General features: G+C 37.7%; 1 protein-coding gene across 2 annotated transcripts; it reads right to left on the reverse strand.

Moving 5' to 3' along the window:
- Nucleotides 1–91: 91 nt before the first annotated feature.
- Nucleotides 92–13,874, reverse strand: si:dkey-42i9.6 (uncharacterized protein LOC558619 homolog). 2 transcript variants are annotated; one of them, XM_017704796.2, is made up of 6 exons: nt 13,730–13,874; nt 10,511–10,655; nt 7,415–7,468; nt 7,080–7,204; nt 4,381–4,602; nt 92–2,841 (listed from the first exon to the last, which is right to left on the reverse strand). In XM_017704796.2, the coding sequence occupies exons 1-6, from the start codon at nt 13,788–13,790 to the stop codon at nt 2,672–2,674; spliced, it is 777 nt and encodes a 258-aa protein (XP_017560285.1). In that variant the 5' UTR covers nt 13,791–13,874; the 3' UTR covers nt 92–2,671. The 2 variants fall into 2 exon arrangements, with proteins under 2 accessions (XP_017560285.1, XP_017560286.1); XM_017704797.2 differs by lacking the exon at nt 7,415–7,468.
- Nucleotides 13,875–16,734: the final 2,860 nt, after the last annotated feature.

Here is a 16,734-nt window from a genome sequence, read left to right on the forward strand (position 1 = left end):
TCTTTGTTTCCCTGATTCAGACTTGCTTAATGTACTGGTAACATGCACAGATTTGTCTTGCTGCTAAGATGATTTCATAAACAGGTAAAAGTTGAATATCAGTAAATTTTATACATTTTTATGTATACAAAGTACATACAAAACTCTTCTGGAAAAGGCTTTCCCAACAAGAAATGAGGGAAGAATATCAGATTGAAGGGTAAAACCAGCAAGCATTTCAGGAGTATGATGACTGTGAGAAGATCAGAACTAAAAAGGCCTCATGATTAACACATTTGAAATTTTAGAAATACCTCATCAGATTTAAGGGAATTATGGCACGTTCTGAGATGCACTTAAACTGTACAATCCTTCAAGGGGAAATACAACATATGGGCACTGTACATTTTTTTTCAATAAAAAAAAAATGCATCCAGTTTTTAAAGTTGCACAAAATTAGGTGTACGCAATGGTAAACTAAACGTTTTTATTTAAATGCTTATTCATTTAGGCCAAAACATAAAACCCAAATGTTGTGATGAGTGTATAGTACACAAGTTAATGTAATTTAAAAAAAAAAAAAAAAAAAAAAAACCCTGAGTAACAGATCACGTCAATATAAGATTCCACTTGAGGGTGGCTTTGGAAAGTAGGGGGTTTTGAAACTGAAAGCGATTTGTTGAGGCAGGGGGCAACGCTCATGAAAAGCATTATTTTCATGCAATACATGTCAAAACCACCAGTAGAACAATGGTGGAATTCCCCCTTTTAGTATGGGCCCTGAAAAGGGCTGAACACAATGATCAACCTAACGGAAAAGCAAACAGTTCACTTGACTCTGTCACCCACCAGAGTCTGCGGCTTTGACTGTCAAACTTACATGACGATTCCATCACACAAAGGCAAGACATAACATATAAATGAGAAATTTGTTGGCATCCCCTTTTATTTTACATTGGATATAATGGCTGGTTTACTTTTAATCACCCAGACCATGACTGCATAATGTGAGAAATAAGGCATATTCTTGATGTTTTTCTTTCCCATTAACACAAATACTGAGAGGTCAGAAAAAACATTCACAGATGTGTCCACAACCTGAATAAGGCAGAATAGAGCTTTGAAAGAAATGCACATTTTATACGCACTAACGTCACTATTTGTAGTAGAGCTTGTGACGAACAAAAAAATTGTTAACCTGTGGTTTCTTACAATATCTGTTGGGGGTATAAACAAAGCTTCTGGTTTACTGCATCAGTGCTGCAATGCAGCAGTGATAAACAATGTTCTCCCATTTTTCGCGAACCAATGTCACAATCAAAGAACATCAAAATGCAGTTAAGGAAATCAGCACATTTTTGATGCTTGTGCACTGGAACTTCGACAGTGATCACCTGTAAACCACCTACTCAACCACATTTCAACACAAAAATCTTTTTCAAGCGCAAAAAACATACTCTGCTAAGGAGGATTACCACAAATCGAGTCTAATCAGCAGGTTCTGATCACTCCACAAAAAGACCGCTTTCCAAGTTTGTTTTCTAAACCCTCAGTTGTTGTTTGCCAGTTTTGCTAATCTGAGTTGCAGCAAAATCTCTCATGTGAGGCTAGAAGTGCACTTGAAGCTGTTGCTACTACTTCCTAATGTAGAAATTCAGTAGATCTAGGATTTATAGCTACATATATATATAAATAAATGGAAAAAATACATCTAAGAATCCAAAAATCTGTGCCTTAACGTAAACAGAAGCCTAGATCAACACTTACACCTTAATGAAAACCTGAACACACCCATACACATAACAGCAACAACTTAGCTGCAGCGATTAGCCAAGCAAGCTGAAGTATAGAATAGACATGCACATGCCTGCCCATAAACAACTGTGTTATATGACAGCAGGGTGGAACTTCAGAACAGTACCCACACAAAATCACTAGGGGGCTCGACATGCTTGGAGGGGGTCACTAATTGTCCAGAATGGTGCACATAAGTCCTTCTCTACTTGCGACATAACATTTGCTTTAAAGTGAACTGACTGGAGACTGACCATATAAAGACTGTCATCACTGAGAATTCAAATAACATTGCATAACTTCTAACACTATATAGTGCACTGTTTATGTAATGAGCAATTCAGAATGTAGCTAACCTCAAAGACAATGCCCATGGATGCCCAGTGGCACAAGGCAGGCCTAAAAATTCAGCTCCCTACTGTAGGCCTCAGTGCCACTCCACAGAAGCTCAGTGTCTTGATTTACTCTGGAACGTGGCGCAGCCAAAAACTATAAAAATATTTCAACTTTAGAAGGCCATACTCACGCTTCCGAATGTGGTATTCACATGATTCCACTGGCGTAAGCCGATTTGTGGTTAAAACAACCCAAACAAATAAACAGATAGTAACAAAAAAAATCCAGACAACAAATATTCCCTTTTTACTCCCAAAAACAAAAAGCTGAGTATGGCTTGGAGTCTTGGACAGACTATGGAGTGCGTCTTAAAAAGCACTGGACCACAAGAGGAATTGCAAGTGGTTGGGGGAGGGGAAAAAAAGGAAAATCCACCCCAATGTGTACCCAAGACTGTGTTCCTGGTAAATATAGAACATATAGAAATTCTTTAAGCAAACCCAAAGTGAAAGTATGAAGGCGTTTGTGATCCAGCAAAGTCTGGCGTCAAGACAGCTGTGGTTTAGTATCCGGTCTTTGGTGGATCAACATAGGCAGGATTGTATGCTGGCTGAGTCGCACTGTAGTCTGTCAGAGGGGTTGGGTGAGCGTAGCCTGGCTGGGTTGGTGGTTGGAGAGGATATGGAGGCTGGCCACCATCATACGCAGCCTGGCTATATGGAGCAGGATATCCTGGGCACACAAAGAAGGAAATACAATAGTTAGGCTATAACTGACATTTACAGCAGCCTTTTTCAAATCTGGTCCTGACGTGTTGCTGTCCTGCACAGCGTATCAGTGTACTAACAAGCCTGTCCTGGCTGTACTATGCTAGGGTACACATTGAGGGTCTTAATAAACCTAATCTGAAAAAACAACCCCAAGAGGCAAAAAAGCTTCAATGGAACAGAGATAAGGATTTGGTCAGTGTCTTAAATCTGGTTACATTTGAATAGTGACAAAATCTTGAATATTTCTTATTAAATTGATGTGGTCTCAGACTCTTGGACCCAACAGTATGACAAGACATGAACAAAGTACTGTAGACCAAGCTGTCATTAGAACATTCTATCAGAAATACAATTTGTGTTCAGATGCTCGATTTATCACATGAACAAACAACTGGTAGCTACTGGTGGTGTGACAGTTCTTTAGATTTTATAAGTTAAATAGGATTGTCTGAAAGCACCCGTAAAACAGCAGTATTACACTATATAGGACTAAGATACGCTAAAAATAATGGTAACTACCTTTTCATATTTTATCTTTTTATTCATGCCATCTGCTTTCATCTTACCTCATATGCATCACCCCCAATTTTCGAGTAAAAATAAAAAAACCTACACCTCACCATAGCGTCCTTTCACAGGGTAACAAAGGAAGGTCATAATCTAACACGATTCACCTCTAAGTCACAGCAGAATGATCAATTATTTATGAAAAAATAGAGCCTGTGAAATGGCTAGATCAATGACCTGGCAAAGCGAAATCTCATTACAGTTTACAGTCATTAACTAATTGTGGTGAAAACTCTATTATCTCCCAGTAGGTAACTGAATCATAGAATTCATCTGCATCCTCCTTCTCTAAACAAGGAAACATCTGATGCTGGCTTTGTCATGGATAAAACATGTGAAGGTTTTAAAACTCAGTACATCCCTGTTCATCCTCTTGGGAAAACTAGTTTGACAAAGCTGTAGGGAGTCACAGAATATGTTGAATTTTTAGGTTTCAATGTATGTGTATGTGGCTTTGTGGTAGACTATAGTCATCATACACTTGCCTCAAACTGTGTCGAGTCATCTCAAGTACACTGGCTTATGTAGTTTCTAACCCTTTATGACATACTACTCTTTATAAAAATACTCAATACAGCTGGAGGCAAATATATGAGGATTTATATATCGCTGTTGTCAGAAGAAAACCTTGTATCTCCAAAACGGCCACTTTACAGGAGAAGGAAAAAACATACTCTACTTTTAATGTAAGTCAGTGGAACCAGACGTCTTCATTTCTTTTGGTCCATTCATCATGAAATTCGCATACAACGTAAAGAGCAACAGGCATTCTCAAAATATGTCAAAAACTGAAAAAAGACAAATATGGAGATACAAGGTTTTCTTCCAACAGCAGTGAATGCAATTTACACACTGCTAAAAACAAAAGGCAGATGTCAAGGATGATTACATGCAGCCATAAGGTCAAAAGGTTCTTAATAGATATGTTCCTTACCACTCTCATGGTATGGGGGAGGGGGTCCTGGTGCATACGGCTGCCCCTGATATGGTGCTGCAGGCATGGGCATGGGCTGTCCTTCGTACCCTGGCTGAGCACTATAGCCCGGCTGTGCTGGAATTTGCTGGTATGCTGGATACTGAGCTCCAGGGTTTAAAGGCTGCTGCTGAGGATACTGCGTGCTTAACACTGTAGTGTGAGTGGTAGTCGTCACCACCGCTGTGTGAACAATTAAGAAGATAAAAAAATGCAGAGGGTGAATTCTGAGTGTTCTGGTAGCAGCGCTCTACTGGTATGAGGTTTAAGGTCTGTTGAAACAGGTTCCATGTCACCCTAACTGCTAAGTACACTTGTGAGGTGGGAGGGAACACATTCTTTACATTCTGTCTTCTTGTGCTAAATAAATAGGAGCGCAATCTAAAACTGAATGTATTATTGTGACTTACTACATGGCAAGTTTCTTCTGATTAATAGGGAGTTTGCTGCCATAACAGCCTCTACTCTTTTGAAAAGGATTTACACTAAAAGCTGGGCCATTGCTGTGGGGAAGTGATTGCATTCAGCCAATAGAGCATTAGTAAGGTCAAGTACTTCAGATGACACAATTCCACTACTCCACAGCCCAATGCTGGGGGCTTTATACCTCTCTAGCCATGCTTGATGGCATTAGGCTCATGTGTGGCTGCTTCAGAGCATCCCATTCTATTGGCCAATGCTTTACTATGGAGATTATATAACTGGCGCACCTTAAAATAGCTGATGTAATGTCTGAATACCACAGAGACAAAGTGTAGATTTGTAAGCACACCTTGAAATGTCCAGCATTACAGTGCCAAACCTCTAAAAATGTGGAATATGCTTTGGTCAAAAAAATCATAAGGCAAGAAAAGACAACCAAGACAAAACACTGGCTTGATCGAAACCTAGAAAGGCAAGCAGCTCCACAACTAGCAAATGTTTCACCATAAAACGATAATGAAAGTTCAGGTGTGGATACACAATGCTTTTGCGCCAGAAGGTGAAGCTCATATTCTAGCCAATTAGGCTCATATTTTATGGACTAAACTAGAAAGATTTTTTTTGTTTGTGGTGAATTCTTGAAAGCTCTATACCCAGAGATAAGTGTTCATCTCTTAATGCACATATTATGGAAAAAACATCCTTGCATTATTTTTTCAATAAAGGAGTTAAATGCAGCATGTAAACAAGCTGCAAAAACAGGCTACTTAAATTTTGTGTTTTCATGATGTCACATTTACATATAGTATATCCACCTATTCAGTCTACAACAGTTTAGCTTAGCCATATATTAATCTTAGAGATACAGGGACAAAAACAGCCTGTTTTATGATATTGGATGAAGAGACTGTAGAAAGGTCATGTAAAATGAATGACAACTGTTTTTGTTTTGGACTTCAAAGGAAGAAATACAACTGACCAAAAAAAGACCTAGGCCCTTTTACTTTGGGGCAATGAAACAAGGCTGAAAAAAAGGTGCAGAAACAACTTGAGCATACAAAACAGACTCCCCAAAAAGTGTGAGAGCCAAAAGTTATACACCCATCACCTTGTGACTGTTCTTATGATACGCCTCCATGTTCCAGCTCCAGCTCAGAGTGTGCCAATAGCCCCCAGCTTGACTTTTTATGAACAAATATGTGACCACTTCCTGCATGACTGCTATGCTTCAACTCCTTGCGAGGCTGTCTTGGAAAGTGTGAGTCAGGCTGGGTGGGGAATCCCACAGCAAGTTCCTTCACTTTCTTGAATTTAGGCAAACCTTCAGGCAGCCCAGAAAAAAAATGTAGGCCTAGACCAAGATAATTTCAGGAGAAGGCCAATACACATAGTTGACTTTCCAACAGCAACATTTTACAGCAAATTTAAAAGTGGTAGTATAATTAAAACAGGAGTTTTAATATTAATCCAATAATACTAGTAACTTCTTTTGAACACAATTTTATAATCAGCAGAGGTGTTTTATGACAATCAACATACCATAAAAATCCTGACTTGATAAAGAGGGAACACTGACCAGTGTAACTAAAAAATTAGGAACTGAAATCATTATTAACTCAATTAATAAACTCTATTAAAATCAAACTTTAAGTTTAATAGGATAATAATTTTGCTTGGAATTATTGGATTTAGCTTTTTTTTTTTTAAATCAGCAGATGCTCACATGTTTATGCACAACGACAGCATGTTTTATGTCAGGAGTGGGAAACTGAGGTCCAGTATAGTTTGCCGTTTTCCCTGCTCAAAACCACCAATTAAACCTGGCAATTAACTGAGGACTTAAATTGGATGTTTGAGCAGAAAAATCACCAAATTATACAACCCTCCATGATCAGTTCTCCACCCATTGTAAGTAAGATGCAGGTAACAGAACAGATCTTCACAGCAAATATGTAATTATTGAATTTAAGGATTTTCATGTACGTGCATCCCCATATACATCAATTTCTTGAAAAAGTCCTCAGTGGGCCTCTGGTAGCCTTTTTTAAGGCTTGTGTTTTTTTAACTCAGCAACACTTTTAATTCAACACACTTTGGACCAAACAACTAACAGATGCATGGATTTTTATTTGTTTTATGTGTGTTGGAAGAATAATCCAGGCTCTCTGAGCAGTGACTCAAGAGCCCTCAATTGTTATAGCCATTACTTGACTGAAATGCACAAAATGTAGACTTACGCCTGGGTTTCACACACATTTTGTACAAGCAGCAGCATGGGCAGAGACAGCACAGTAGGAAAAAGATGACGATGGTCATCACACCGGCTATAGCAGAGCCAATGGTGATGGGGTTAACAGATTTGCTGAAATAAAGAACAAAAACATAAAAAAAAACACCAAAGATTACAGACTGGATTCATGACTTTTTACCAACACATTGTCAATGATTCATCTTTGACTCAGCATCATTTCTTCTTAAAGCAATATATTTGAAATAATTATCTAGCATCCAAAGAAAAACTTTTAATACCCAAATTGCAACCAGTGCATCATACAGAGTGAGAGTGTTTTACCTTGATTTCATGGATGTTAATACTTTAGCTTGTTCAAACTGATGTAAATCTTGCCTAAATATAACCATAAAAATCATATTAATTTCACATAAAGAAATCATGGTCCAAACGACTAGAGATTACATAAAACAAAAAGTCAATTTTTGCCTTGAGCTTTATGTTTCCTTTAACTGAGCTGCATGAAAGAGTTTAGACAGTTTGACAGTTGCAAATTTTACTTTTAAACTTACAGCCTTAAATATAACCCTTTAGCATTTAATTCAAAATAAATACCTCATGTTTTTTTAAGTACTCTTACAGATAATTAATCTTAAGAAAACAGTATGCAAAAAAGGCAAGCTAAAAAACATACAATAAAATTAGTTTACACTAAATATGTCTGATTTTTTTTTCAACTAGTTGCTTGCTGTACACAACTAAAAACTCAATAGAATAAAAAGAGGTCTGTGCAGCAACTCTGTGTAGTGAACCACTGCATGACACCCCCACCCCCACCCTAAAAAAAGCAAACATTTTTGTACTTTTCCTGGCATCTTGCAAGGCAATAAATACTAATATGTGCTGCCCCATTCAGCTATTTTATTTAAAGCTGCGCTGTAAGCCTGAAGATCTGAAAGGGGTCAAAGCAGTCACCGCAACGTTCCAGACTAGGTTTCATTATCATGTACAACATGGAAACTTTGGCGTGGCACCAAATTTCACACATTTATCTTAGCATGACTGGAGCTGTCTACACTGAAACACTGCCAATTTCCTGCAACAAAAATAATGCATCCCTAAATGATTTGGCCTTGTTTTATAGAACATTTTTGCCAAATTCAACAATAAAACTCAGGTTCATTTAGTGTCCTGTAAATCTTATCTGGTTGATTATAACATTTGAATGGCCTGTCATAAATTCAGTTTATCAGATCACAGGTTTATCTGTGATTCATTTCCAACTGATCAAAGAGTATAAAATTAGTATTAAAAGGATTTCACACACACACACACACACACACACACACACACACACACACACACACACACACACATATATACACACACACACATATACACACACACACATATACACACACACACACACACACACACACACACATCTCCTTCGGGGTCATGGGGGTGCTGGAGCCTATCCCAGCTGTCATTGGGCGAAAGGCAGGATACACCCTGGACAGGTCGCCAGTCCATCGCAGGGCAAACAGACAGACACACTCACACCAAGGGACAATTTAGCGTGTCCAAACGGCCTGACTGCATGTCTTTGGACTGTGGAAGGAACCTGGAGGAAACCCATGCAGACGTGGGGAGAACATGCAAACTCCACACAGAGAGGACCATGGTTGCTGGGGCTGGGGACTCCTTGCTGTGAGGCGACAGCGCCACCCACCACGCCACCATGCTGCCCCATTTTAAAGGATTTGTTAACTGATAATAATAAGCAACCCTTCCTTTACAATTGCACATAGTACTTTAATCATTTTGGCATATGGTGCCTTTTTGTTACTTGGTTTTCCATTGTAGTTTACTTGCATTAGTATTGTGTAAATGTTTGGCTTAATAATAAACAATAAAAATTTGTGATGTTTCAGTAAGTCTTCTTGTAAGTCACTGCTTACATGTAACATGAACTGCTACATGTGATGCCTGATTTTTCGCGTTGCTACTGACGGTTTTGAAAATTATTTGACAGGTTTTCACTTACAGCTACTGCAATACAACACTACGATTTTAAAAAACTGGTGGAGCCAAATTGGCAGGGAGCCAGGCAGTCAGTGGTTTCTAAAGGGAAAATTTCTTCTTTTATCTCTAAAAACAAAAGCAATATCAGAAATTCTCAGAAAAGAAAGCAGTGGTCACCTATGTGACAGGTCTACAGGAAACGCTGTAAGGAAATAGTGTCACTTTTAGGGGGCTGCGTTCTGCAAAGCTGTGGAGAATGTGCAGGCAAGTTTCCAAACAGGGACCACAGAATGTGTGCTAAAACATGTCTGCCGATACAGACGACTAGGTAGATTAAAGCAGGTGTTGAGTAACGGATTAAAGCTTACAAGAAGTTATACTCTTCTAATCTATGGGTTTAAGTAAAGAGAACTAATGGTGATCATTTTGCTTACTGGTGCTATATAATGACTCCCACACAGAAAGTTACTTACTTTAAAAAAAAAACAATCTTTTAAAGCTGATTTAAAAATTATTTCCATAATAACTTTATCCAACACAATGATAAAGTAGACAATGCTAATGCTGAGTGATATAACATCATCTGTGAGGTACATTGTGATAATGCATTTCAATTTTTGCCATTTTATTAGTGATGTCTGACAGATGAGTCATTTCAGGAGACGGGTGATTTGAACCTTTTTCATGTCATGAAATCAAAATTGATCTTCCCACCTAACCAATTTTTGTGCCAAATAACAATGGGAATTACAGTACTAGAAAATTGAGCTTGTGATGGAGCTCAGACCATCTAACATTAATGTAGTTCATGGTTTTCATAATTACAAAATTTGTCTGATTATTGAAAAAAAATAAAAGAATACCAAAAACCTTTCTGTTATGCTTAATGAACCATGTCAAAACTATCAATGTTTTACAGAAGCAAAATTTACCAGCTTCTGAACCCATCTCCTCAAATCCTCTTCACCATCTTACTTAATGCGACAGTATATTTATACAGCTAAATAAGATGTGATGGGGTGGAAAGCAAAACACAGCCAAATTAAGGCCCCCATTTGCAATAAAAAGGTTAATATGCTATGTTAATTGTACACTTTGAATTCATAGCTTGAAAACAAGGCTGACTATATGAATTAGAATTTTTCCAAATGTATTCTGTGCAATTAGTACCTAATTATACATTAACTATAAAGTATGTGGTAAAACAAGCTTCATCAGGTTTCTAAAACATTATTTTAGCACAGGATGGCAGCGATCAGGAGTTAATTAACTCTATTAATGTGAACTTAAAAATTATCTGAGTCTGTGATATATGCAGAAATGTTGTCATATTGAATTATATGAATACCGCCAGGCACTAAGCAATGGTTACATGGTTAATATTTTTGTTAAAATCAGATTTAAATTTCTTACAAGCAGAGGTCGTCGTCCAGCTTCATGTAGGGGTTAGAACAGCAGTATCTGTTACTGCAGGAACCACAACAGTACTGTAAATAGCCGCAATCCTGGGACTTTCTGTATCCCCCACTGGGGGTGTAGTAGCTGTCACAGTCTTTATCTAGAAAAAAAAATAATTCATGCAGTTCAGTTAAATTTTACTTGTATAGCAATTCTTACAACATATCCAGTCTCAGAGCAGTTTTACAGAAAGTGCAGCAATGGCAATTGAACATAAGGACAAAACACTAGCTGTGTTTCCATCCACATGCTTTTACATATATTTTTATAGACGGAGTTAAACTGACTTGATGGAAACAGTAAGTATCAAATAAAGACTAAACAAAGTACTACATTTGCTGATAAAAAAGAAATAAATTACAATGGAAAACAGACTCCAAATTGATAACACATACGTAAATGGAATAAAGTCATATGACCAATCAGGTGATTGTTATGCCCTGCTGTAGATAACAAACATGACAGAAGGCGGCAGTTACCAGTGGACTGGTGAAGGAATTAAAACATACCATTATCTTATCAAAAGGGAAAAAAACATAATACAGATAAGGTGCCCACAGCTGAGCTTTAGCCATTTTGCTGACAGTGCATTTCATCTTTGCACTTTCATGATGTGAAAGTCTATTTTACAGCCATAAAATATAATTATAAATATAAATATAAAAAACAACAAAGGAAAGTTGCCCAGCATTAAAGATTTCTCTGTATAATAAATTTCTCAAGAGTTTAGAGTTATATTCCCTTGCACAAATTTGATGGAGAAAGTAAGACATTGCACTTATTTCCTTAAAATTTTCTTGACAGCTAGACAGAAACCAGGTTACTTAGAGGAACCAAGACTCAGAAGGAACAACTCCAAGAGTATAAGGAAGAACCAGCAAGATGAACCAAGAGTCGAAAGGAGAAACTTCTAAGAACATGAGGAAAAACCATCAAGAAGAGTCAAAAGTAGAAGGAAGAGCCAAGGAACCAAGACTCATTAGAAAAATGTTCCCAAAAGCGTGAGCAAGAACCACTGGCTGCTCAAAAACCCTAACAGTGAATGAGATGTGAATGAGCATGAAGAACAATTTTAAAGTTTGAAGAACTTCCACACTGTAGCGGTTCTACACCAAGCAAAAGGTTTTCTTAGAACTGCATGTCAATGCCAAGAACCATTTAGGAACATTTATTTTTTATCAGTGAAGGTTTTTAAAACAGTGAAAACAGATCCACTGTGAGTTATCAGAAATTGAGTAGAAAAGTTAAACGTGAGCAGAGGCGGACAGTAAGTAACTAGTTACAGGTATTTAAGTACATACTTGATCGATACTACTTTGAGTATTTTGAAAGGATACTTTTACTTCTATTTATGCATGTTAGAGAGGAAAGTAATCTACTTTGTGCTCTTCAACGTTTAATTGAGTTCATTCTGCTACACCGAACTGCTTTGCGATTACTCAGACCTCTGACTTTGGCAGCTCCTGTTTTCTAAGGTGACAGACACAGATCCACTTCTGCATACGAGAAGTATTTAAAGAAAGTAAGCTCAAGCAAAAATCACATTTACGTGTACTGAGAAGATTCAGTTCTAGGAAGTTATTTAGTGCTTAAAGGGGAACTCACTGATTTTTTTAAATTTCTGTATAATTTTGTCATTGAAGTGTAAACAAAGTAATTCAGAGAGGTTTGACTTGAAATAATTAGTTGTAAAGAAACATACTGACTCAGTTCTTTACAGCGGTGGTGACATGAACCGGGGGTCACGCTGTCTACAATGCAGATATAGCCATTTTGTTTACTTTCCAAAACAACCAGTGAACCTACACACATCTTCTGAATTTTTAAAAATGTGATGTTGATTCTGGTAAAACATTGTTGAATCTGGAAAAATAACAGTTTTGCCTCATACAGCCCACATGTACCCTTCTGCCATGAACGTGTTTTAGGCCAAATCCTTAACTCAGAACTTTAGTAAAAACAATGAATTAATTTGTGAATATCATCCTATGATATTCTTATCTTAAGATAAGTTTTTTCTTAAGTTTGTTCTTGAGAAAGGTCCTAATCTGATATAGTCTACATCTGATTTATGACATGTTCTTAAACTGCAGAACTGTTTGCACCTTCGTGCTCTTGACTGTGTGTAGATTCTGTTCTTACCTAAGAACAAATCCCAAATAAGAAAACATTGGAAAATGTCTGAAAACTGCTGAAGTGGGTTTTAAGAAGAAATTTCTTCTTAAGAACAGTTGGTGAATGAGGCCCTTTGACTCGGACAGCAGGCTGCATATTCATACCATTTCGTGTAAGAACTTTCTGAGGGAGCTTTTAGAGGGAGACGTCTGGTTCCTATCACCACCAGTGTGAACATTTCTGACTTTAGGTTTTGCTAGAACGGAGCATTTCACACCAAACCACCCTGAGTGGCTGTTTACATTTTAACCACTTAATTATGGACAAATTTAGAAAAATCGGTGGCTTTCTCCTTTCAGCAGTTTTTTATCTGCTAAAAAGTTATTCGATCGAAGTAAGAATACGTTTACTGCAGTATTGATTTAAGCTATCCACTGCTGAATACTAAAATATTTTAACAGAAAACTAGAAAGCTCAGGCGAAGATCAATTTGAAGCGTAACGTTGCCGTAGAGACTGAACTGACTGTTCTGACTTAAACCAGCCTAATTATTTTATCATTATTAGCTTGCTCTAATATACAGAGTAATTCCATTATTATCCCCCCAAAAAAGCTTTTTAACTACAGCCTAGCTTAAATAAGATTTAGCTAACGTTACTAATGCTCCCATCCTGAGGAGAAAAGAAGAGGACGAAGGAAAAAGAAACCTGCAGAGCCCACAGAGCAGGCGCTTAGCTAGGTTAGCTAGGTTAACGTCTGGAGGAAAGAAACTGACTTGTTTACAAGCTTCCAAACACAAAAATAAACATTTATACATTTAACTTCAACGTATAATTAATAAAAAATGGTAAAATGTAAAATCAAACGAGAAATCCTGTCAGTTTTGTCAGCAACGCATTACGCCATACGCTCAGCATGTTTGCTATCAACAAACACGGCTTTTTGTCAGACGAACGTTATTTCAGAATTGCGCGAGCGCTAGGACAGAAAGCACAAAGCTTGCTTGGATATTCAGGATATATGTCGACATAAAGCATATTTAAAACCTCTTGTACTCACCAGATGCAACCATAAAGAGTAACCCACTCAAAAGGAGAAGGACAGGGAGAGTTGTCGCCATGGCTGGAACTGAGGCGAGGTCTTTCCTTCAGCTTCTAATGGAACTTCAGCTAACGCAGTGCTGCTTATGTAATATAAGAATGGATTCCACGCCCAACCGTCACAGGGACACTGGCGATTTTTTACCACCTGTATTCCGACAAACCCCGCCCCCACTGCACTACGGTTGGCTCTGAGTCCTACCCTGATGACACACTCACTTCACTCCATCGTTTAAACAGCCAATCATTAAGTACAGGAGGCGGGTGTTGTCGGAATACGGGTGGGAAGAGAGATGGGCGATATCACTGACTTTTTGTTCTCGATCTGCTGCCTAGAAGCGCAAAGATTAATATGGCGATTCTTCACCGATATTTTTAAGTCTATTTGTGCACTTGAAAATTGGAATTGTTCATGTACAGCATTAGTCCCGTAACTTATCCATGACACAGCTTCAGTTAGGACAGTTCTTAAGTTCACAGTCTTATCCATTAACTACAGATAAGAAAATAACTCGCAGCAGTATCCTAACTACACTGCATTTTCTTTTCTCTGTAGTATTTACCTAGATACTGCCAAGTGAACTCTCCCATTGGCTAGGACTTCAGGAACTGAGCTGAAGGCCTAAAGTGACAGATGAGCTACTAACATAATTAGGATGCGATAGACAAATCAACCAGTCATGTTTGGATTTACAATGTGATGAACTTTATAAGGGAAAATGTCTCTGTAGACTATGTTGTGGATACGTCACTAATTGTAAAAGAGCTGTAGTCTAACCAGTCAGCTGTTAGAAATGGAAAACAGCGGCGGCAGCTCTATGGCAGACCACTGTGCTAAAAGAATCACTGTAAAACTGATACATCCTAAAATAAATGTTGAAGTCTTTAACAAGCTTCAAATAAGGAATATGGAATGTCATTTACAAGCGTCAGATGTGTTTTTAATTTAGTACAGCCAGAAATTGTTCATATGAATTAGCTCTAGAATCCCAAACTTAATGGTCAGTTTTTCAGTTATATTGCTACATTTGTGTCTCTGAGAGCCAACCAAACCAAACATTTCACATGAAATCTCATGGATTACACAACCCAATCCTCTGCCGAACTTCCCATGATGTAATCAATTTCCCATAACACAATGCAGTATAGGCTGACCTGAAGTGCCCAAAAAAAGGCGGAAGCAAATTAAATGAATTAGCTTGCTGCAAGAACACATGAAGAGTCATGAATAAAGTGTGGAACAGTTGGATTTTAGAAGCAGTAGGCCAAGGCTGCATGCTCGTAATCCTCAGCGAATGACCGTGTATTAGTACAGCAGAGTCATCTATTACTAAATACATAGATTCACATGATCATGGAGGGTATTTACGTCTATTTTCTCTTCAAAAGGCAAAGCAAAAATATCATCATGTGACCTGTTGTGACATAGGGCTTAAAGGTTGAGAAACCAGTGTGTAGTTGTTAAAGTATCCAGACAGCCCTTCTAATTAGTGGACAAACTTACTTTATAGACAGTATATTATGTAACAAGTAATTTTCCTATTTCATTTCCAAATAAGAGCTTTATGAAGCATGAAAACTGTTTCAAAACATAACATTTACTACCAGCCCATACTAAGGGATTAAGGGCTGGGAAATGGTCATGTAAAAAACAAATTAACTCTTTTTATGCATAAAATCACAAATGTTTTCTGTGGACCTCAGGGGAAAAAATGAAATAAAAAGTCACAATGTCCAATGCCAAGCATGGGCTGGAGGGGTATAAAGCCCCCCAGCATTGAGCTGTGGAGCAGAATTGTGTTTTCTGGAGTGATGGAGCTCTATTCAGTACCTCTGGGATGAGTTGGAGTGACTCAGAACTGACCATCCAACATCAGTACTTGAACAAATTAAAATGAAAACCATGGAATAGCACGCTTAGGAATTCATGAGTGACGTTATGGTGGCAATTACTCAGTCCAAGTTGAAAAATTTGATCTTGTGTTTCTAATTTAACTTTCAGACTTGCACATTATTATACACTTTAGCTTTAATAAACAAATGTTCAGTTTCTTGTACTTTTTATTACCTGTTTTGTTTTTAGAGCTGTTGTGCTTCATCTTTTTAGGACTTATTTTTATTGCTTTTCATTCTTGAGCACTTTGTCTTTAGCTTTTATTTATGTAAGGCAAAATTAATTGACTGTGCAATCTTGCCTTACTGTATTATCAGTGGAGCACCCAGGTGGTGTTCACCCAGTACAAGGATTTTTTTTTTCTCCCTTGAAAACCATCACAAACTGTTTTCATCCAAAGGTTGGAAAGGTTAGTTTATATATTGTGCAAGCCTGATTCCTCAGTTCAGTTTTCCCCTCAGATCTCACCTTCCTGCCTTAATTTTTGTCACATTTGTCTGAGTGACTCATGTCTTTCACTCCCCAAAGTCTTGAAACCGGGGTGTCATGGGCACGTATAATAACGTTATAATAACGCCACATGAATGATCCACGTGCATCATGAACATCAACAAATGAACAGAGCAGCAGCATAAGACTTCACGCAAATAGCATTAGCTCTGATCAGCTCTCATAAGCTCAAAATTTAAGGAGGTGGGTGAAACAAGGCCTTGTGCTTTAATACTTCAGCAGCATTTAGTGGCAGAAACTGGATGCTGGAGATGAAATGTGCATGAAAAGTGAAAAAATCCCCACAATGAAATCTGATCAGACCCTTATTATAAAGGGAGCTTGGCTACAATTTACACTTCTGTGTGGCTCAGACCTCATCTGAAAATATCAATCATGCCTCCATACAGCTCCTCTCAAAAATGACAGATTACATTAAGATTTAAAAAATGAGCTTTAAGAAATGAATTTCTATATATTTTTTTGAAGAGAAAAAAATCTGGTTCATGCCACTTCATCCTAGAAGGTTCAAGGCTTGTAAATTAAAATTATGTAAATGTGTTTAAATGATGGCCAAAACA

Source organism: Pygocentrus nattereri, chromosome 21 (genome assembly GCF_015220715.1).
Source record: "Pygocentrus nattereri isolate fPygNat1 chromosome 21, fPygNat1.pri, whole genome shotgun sequence".
In the NCBI taxonomy this organism is placed as follows: domain Eukaryota; kingdom Metazoa; phylum Chordata; class Actinopteri; order Characiformes; family Serrasalmidae; genus Pygocentrus; species Pygocentrus nattereri.

What these genes read in the sequence shown, in the direction of transcription:
- si:dkey-42i9.6 (XM_017704796.2), bottom strand. Translation starts at nt 13,790, where the DNA reads ATGGCGACAACTCTCCCTGTCCTTCTCCTTTTGAGTGGGTTACTCTTT. An exon ending in ACTCTTTATGGTTGCATCTG is followed by an intron (nt 10,656 to 13,729) that starts GTGAGTACAAGA and finishes TTTTTTTTCTAG; the next exon opens with ATAAAGACTGTGACAGCTAC. An exon ending in AATGTGTGTGAAACCCAGGC is followed by an intron (nt 4,603 to 7,079) that starts GTAAGTCTACAT and finishes TTGTTCACACAG; the next exon opens with CGGTGGTGACGACTACCACT.